The sequence below is a fragment of the Varroa jacobsoni genome, unplaced genomic scaffold (genome assembly GCF_002532875.2).
Source record: "Varroa jacobsoni isolate VJ856 unplaced genomic scaffold, vjacob_1.0 scaffold_1251, whole genome shotgun sequence".
Classification (NCBI taxonomy): Eukaryota; Metazoa; Arthropoda; class Arachnida; order Mesostigmata; family Varroidae; genus Varroa; species Varroa jacobsoni.
Window position 1 is genome coordinate 137,029 of NW_019214153.1, and position 6,710 is coordinate 143,738.

The 6,710-nt window shown below is 42.0% G+C and overlaps 1 protein-coding gene across 1 annotated transcript; it reads left to right on the top strand.

The window, feature by feature from the left end:
- Positions 1-1,069, top strand: LOC111268052 (uncharacterized). The gene has a single exon (XM_022846767.2). It carries the CDS (start codon positions 112-114, stop codon positions 781-783), a length of 672 nt encoding a protein of 223 aa, XP_022702502.1. The 5' UTR covers positions 1-111; the 3' UTR covers positions 784-1,069.
- Positions 1,070-6,710: the final 5,641 nt, after the last annotated feature.

Here is a 6,710-nt window from a genome sequence, read left to right on the forward strand (position 1 = left end):
TCAGCGTCGCTCTGGTGACGATTGTCGAAGAAGTTGGTGAGCCAGAAACCAGCAGCGCGCCATCACGGCTCAGTTCTTCTCAGTGGATACGCGACAGTAAAAACAGTGACGATGCGTGCCTTTGCAGTGGCACTTGGTGCCGGTTTAGCGGCTCTCGCTGCCGCCGGCGGCCTTAGCGGAGGATACGGTAGCTATGGAGACTACGGAGGATACGGAGGTGATCTCGGACTTGGCCTTGGTGGCTATAGCGGCCTTGATGGTGGATACGGGCAACATCATGCTCCTAAGGTTAACGTCGTGGTGAAGAGCGTGCCGAAGCCTGTGGCCGTTCCACACCCAGTACCTCAGCCATACATCGTACCTGTTCACAAACCTGTGCCTGTCTATAAGCCAGTGCCGGTACCAAAACCCTATCCCGTACCGCATGTTGTTCACCAGTATTACAGCGTACCCAAGGAAGTTCCAGTGCCCAAAGAGGTGCCTGTTCCCGTACCCGTTGAGGTAAAGAAGCCTTATCCAGTCCACCACGTTGTTAAGGTACCCAAGCCTTACGTTGTACACGTTCCGAAGCCTTACGTTGTCGAGAAGCCTTACCGCGTGCCTGTTGAAGTGAAGATTCCTCAGCCTTATACCGTACCTGTACACAAGCCTTACCCTGTGCCTGTTAAGAAGCCTTACCCGGTCGAGGTGCCTATTGTCAAGGAGATCCCCGTGCCCATTAAAAAGCCCGTGCCCATCCACGTGCATGAACAGCACGGACACCACGGTTGGCGCAAGGCTTAAACGAGGGTCAAATGGTCCAAATATGTTCGATTTACAGTGCTAATGCGTACAGCCAATGCATATAGCTACCAAAGAACTCAACAAGCCCTCAACTGTCACGTAACAGACGTGTATCACTGCGTTGTATATAAATGTTGCCATATTTGAAATCCCCAAGGTACATAAAATGCCAAACAAATGACTGTGTAATAACTACCTAAGTGCTTTCATTTGACTGTAAAATGAACGAGTCATTGATACTTAACAAAAATAATGACAGGATAAATCTACGCTGAATGTACAATAACCGTTTTCTTGATTTTATGATAAGTGCGAAATGTATATACCTCAGTTTGAGGAACTGGTTAAGGTTAAGACAAAATACTATCCGCAAAGAACATCGTTTAAACCATTATTAGAGCCAGTAATGAATCATATTGCTAAAAACAGAACACAAATCCTTTTAGGCCGTTTTATTAATAACAAGTCCTTCTCAATGCCAAGCATTACACCAGACAAGTGATCAAGGGATCCTTTCTATATTGGTACATGTCCGCATTGAGCAAATTATATCGCTAAAGAAATTCACGCTATAATATGCAGGCAAACTGTAGATATATTGATTTGGGATATCCTAACCGCCAAAGATCCTCATCCGTTTGCAAGCTCAGCTGCAAGATCGTGCGAAAACGATGCTACGCAGATGTCGATTCAGGTTTAGGCACCTCTAGAAAGGCACCTCTAGAAGTATTCCAACAGCACTTTATTTCGACAGTTCTCCTTTTTTGTACATTAACTCAGTCAAATGGTGTAGCTTTGTTGTGTCGTAGTTACTAAGACATCTCGTTAATAAGCCACCAGATAAATGGGTCCACAGCCAGCTAATAGGCTGTGGACCCATTTATCATAAATAAAAATAATAAATAAAAATCACCTATACAAATTTCGGACCTAATTTCTTAATTTAACATTGGCCTTGTATTTCACAACCAGTTTGTGAACAGAGATAGTTCTCAACGTAACCAAACAGGCGACCCTATTTCCATGCTAAATAACCTTCAGAAAACAGAAACGCCCTAATGTAGGTAGAAAAAAGTTTTCCCGCTGAATCTTCTGTAACAAAAGGTATCACTGAGTACTTTCTGCGATTCTACGGTGCGATTGTTTCAAAAATAAGCGACATCGACCCCATTTTAACAAGCAGACATGCTCATAAATGTACCGAGATCTTTTGCAGGGATTCTAACTAAAAATAGGGTTCCCTGTGTGAGCGCTTAAAGCCTACAATGTCTGCACTATTACCGAACGATGTTCCTTATAGCGATGTAACTTATTTGCTTAACCGTAGAGCAGTGCCATCATGAAGAGGCGACAAAAAAAAGGTTTGCTACAATAGTGCTAGTCGATTGGAAGGCTTGACGGGAGTAGCTCGTAACGCTTATAAACCCGTTCTCTAAAGGCTTGCAAGTTTTGGCATGTCTATAATTCGATTTTGTTACACTGTCGTCTTGGGTCACGAAATTATATAATCTACAAATATTACGTTTGATAAAAGACGCTTTTTATGTTATGACCCAGAAAGAACAAAATATAGAGTCGTTTTAATCGCGCTGTTACTGCTAATTTTTTTCGCTCTATGAAAAACCTTCTTTCTGTATTGATTTAACGTAACGCTAATGATTCGAAATGTGAATTTCAGGTCATAGTTGTTTTCGCCATCTGCATCTACGTTTGTTTGCCCCGGTGCAAACCGGTGCAGCATTTCCAAACTATTATCTAAAAAACTATATGCAGAAGTAAAAATTCACGTCCTTAAATAATGTATAACTTTTCTGTTGGTCAGCAGTTATCTATCAGGGCCTTTAAAATAGCATCGGATTCTATAGAGAAATGTTTACGGTACGCATTGAGAAAATGTGGGTTAATAGTGATTGTAATAAAAAAAAGGAGAAAGGTCAAAAAAGCCTAGATTCTACAAGTAAATTAACAGCGTCTAACGATGTCTAAGATAGCTCGTGCTAACGACAGGTGAATCTATGTCTTGGCTTAGTACGGTCCCGATTCGTTATGTATGTATATATATATAAGATGAGCCGGAATTCTCCAGGAGTGTGTCGGCCTGAGCCGGTTTAACCGAGCGACTACCGTATCAACGAAAGGAACGAATTTATGCCGAAATTAGCAGAGGGCATAGCTTTGCGGAGGATCGGAAGGACTGTTTGGTAGTAGAAATCAGACTTTCAGATTACCAATCGGAAATATTGCTACCAGTGTTTCCTTCGATAAATCGTGTCGTACATCTGAACTGCGGCTTCTGTCTTCCCCGGTGCCGGAGACCTAGACACCATGTGACATATCAATAGTCTGCTGCCGTTTACATCGGACAGTATCGACAGGTACTAATGAGTATCTGCAAAGCAACTGACATTGTATTTAAAGATCTCGCTCATACTTAAAGAGACGCTCGAAACACTTCTGGATCAGATTAACTACGTAGTAGTTCAAGCCCTCGCTTCGTTTTTACCATACAAATGAACTTCGTTATCACCATTTACTAACCGAAATCAATCCGTTCCATTTTAATCGAGCTCTGCATTTTGTAATACTCGCGAACCGCTATCGAAGTCCAATATCTAACGTAAGTCCTCCATATAACGGCAAGAATAAACCGATTTTCGGTAACGCCAAGTTACAGGTTGTCTGCGAAAACTGTTTAAACAAGAGCAATGACAATACTTTACCACATGCCCATTTCTACAGCTGGTGCTATCATTACTACTGCAACATTCATCAATACATCATCCCAGCGGATGCCGACTGTAACAAACTGCAAACAGATTTGTCTCTGGGACAAACCAGTCCACCTTTTCGATTTTTTATTATTATTACTATTACTTTTTTGCTGTTTTTTGGCCTATCTTTTGCGAACAATGTTGATGCCGGGTAACGGTCGACGTGACAGGACCTGTGCAATAGCAATGTCGATGATAGAATTCTGTTGGTACGACCATAAAGCGTTGCGCTTTTTGTTGCTAATATCTCTTCTACAACATTTCTACACGCGTCATCGAAAAGACACGACTCTCCACCAGTATCGCAGGTAGCGGTAGGGTTGTCATAGTTCTTTCCAAACAGACAACAGTGAAAGCTGATCCAGATATCGTTTCGTTCGATTTCTATATTCACATCAGCGGACGTATTTACATCCAACATGTTTACTGTATTACGCTGAAATTAACTGCTATCAACAGCAGTGATAACAGCATCAGCAAGCGTGGAGGCAGCATCAGTAGCGGCACAGCCGCTATCGGAGCTAACCATCGTGCACGCTACGAACTGCTGAAAAACATAACATGGTCGCATTGCCACCCTTTGCCAACTCCGCAAATCGGCTGATCAGACCCCCTAAAAAAGACCCCGTCGTCAGTGGACGCGACGAAAGCCTTGTGAAAGGCTGTAGCTCAACTGATACAGTTCGACTGCTAAAACCATTCTGACCCTTCAAAACGAATATCTGAGCATTTGCTCGTATTCAAGCTTGGTCTGCGTGCATGCATGTTATCTGTGACTTTATACGTCTATAAGCTATGGCCGTACATGTATAAGCTCATTAAAGTCGGGGGCGCGGCTAGTGCTGCGATGTTTTTCTAGCACCTTCATGTGCTTTCTCTAGGGATATATGGGGTATTGTACCGCTTTAGACTGCAATCAGTTCTAACAGGGAGACTTGGTGTAGCATGGTTCAACTAATCTGAGAGTTTATCGGGTATTGCTATCCCAAAGACGTCAGACGCGCGATAAAGCAAATTTCAGTCAGTATACATATAATCATGTGTACATGTGCTCCGTACAGCGCGTACAATGTGCGATGTTAAGCGAAGCGATACTAACATGCATGTGATACTCGAGAAAATCAAGCAGTTGATTAAAATAGGCATACGCATGAAGTCGTCCATTCATCATGCACGTATAAATTTCAGTTGAATGTCCATCCGAATCACAGATGCAAACGATGCACGGAATCACCAGGGGATGCCGGTTTATCACGAACTGGAAACCTTTGTTTCACATGAACAGTTTTTTCGGGGATTAGCGTGTACGGCGATATCGTACAGCGTAGTATAGGTACGCAGCATCCTCCAAGAATTGTTCGCGCTATCTTCTACAAAGGTTTCAACTAATTTGGGATTTGGGTCCGAGCCTTAGGTCTTTACACAACTGCACACAAAATCGTTAGTGTAATAGCTATTCAAACACCTTTATGCCTAGCCTATTGGCCATTTATAAAAAAAAACAATCATTCTGTTGAACATTATTACGTGACAAATCTAGATCATTTATGTTCCGTTCTAACATGACACTGTGACCCGCTAGTACACATCTATTATTATTATTATTATTATATTAGTTTATTAGAGTTATTGAAGGAGAAATTCAATGGGTGCACAGTTTACTTCAGGGACGCTACGCCACAACCTTTTGTTCATTAGGCATAATTCTGTCCTGCCGGGTTTTTGCGCAAAGCCTGTCAAGCTAGACGTCCTACAGTTGGACAGCTAAAGAATGTATCTGACGTCAAATGTTGATAATGAAATCTGATTTATTCGACAAATTGATGTCACCTATCGCTGCTCGAAGTAGGTGTATTAACTCGTATATATATGAAGACGGGCGAACGTGCTTAGGTACGTATGGGTCCAACCCACCGATTCAGGCCATCTAAACTCAGCTGCTGACTTGATGTCACGTCATATCATCTCTACCATAACATAAACGTCATATTTTTAGTTGTTTAGATTATCGAACATGAAATGTTGGATATCCTTGTTGATGTCGCGTTTTATACATCAGCTTTGCCCATGTAATTAAGTTGAGCAACACTTCCGAATCACAGTTACTTACGGTACAATGTAGCACCGACGGTACCATCTACGATAACAGCGTGCATTTCTTAAGATTCTATCTTTCTCGAATTTCTGAGTTTAGCGGAAAAGCTCCTATATCAACCTCTGAGTGCTCGATTATTAATTATAATAATCTATTAAATACGCTTTTGTATATCCAGCTAGATACGTCTCGTCCATATGAACACCATTTAGTATCACACTCGACGTACCACACCAAATGAAAATACGCGCGAAAGCCACCTATTTCAATTAAACTTGAGCAGCCTTGATCCTTTCTCAGTTAAAACGTGTGCCAGCCGTCAGTTCTATTGCAGCCACTGTTTCAAACAATAGGGCCTTTCCTTACACTCTGTAATATTAGATAAAGTGGCTAAGCAAAATTCCCCCATTTATCATCACATCATTAGTTTCTTGCTGGGGCGGTAACGAGGATGGTATCTTTGAGCACTCTATCATTAAGCAGTTTTGCAGAAGTCCTGTGTGCGAATTCGGACAGAAAACGTTCACTCAAATCCTTCTTACTCATTCAAGGTGAAGAATTCGTGTGCAGGTTATAAATCTGTCAACGTCTGAAGATCTGACATTTAACGTCGTAGACGCCTCGAACAATACGAGACCCACCTAAGTTTGAATTGATACGAACGAACACACGAGAATTAGGGCAATAACCCGAAACATCAGATCGTGTACATTGCTCTGAGATGTCCTATATGGAAAAAAAAGCGCGATGCGAGCGAAAGAGTACATGTGGACGTTACGCAGCTGCGAGGCTGAGCGGGCGCATCTCATGGTCTTTGTAGCAACGGCCAAAGGGACTTCAGAGTCGGAACCTATGAAACATTTTAGGCTGACAGTCGGCCGATGACGAGTAGGTATTTTCAGCAGCAATGCTTGAGGAAAACGTTCCGCCAAATCAAACAGTTTCTTAGGAAGATATATATATATTATGTTTGCTTGGTAACAGTGATTGTACATAAGAGTTTGTCAAGGTCTCTATATATATATATATATATATATATATAATAGTCGCAACTGTTGAAT

Coding starts and splice junctions, on each gene's coding strand:
- LOC111268052 (XM_022846767.2), top strand. CDS start 112: ATGCGTGCCTTTGCAGTGGCACTTGGTGCCGGTTTAGCGGCTCTCGCT.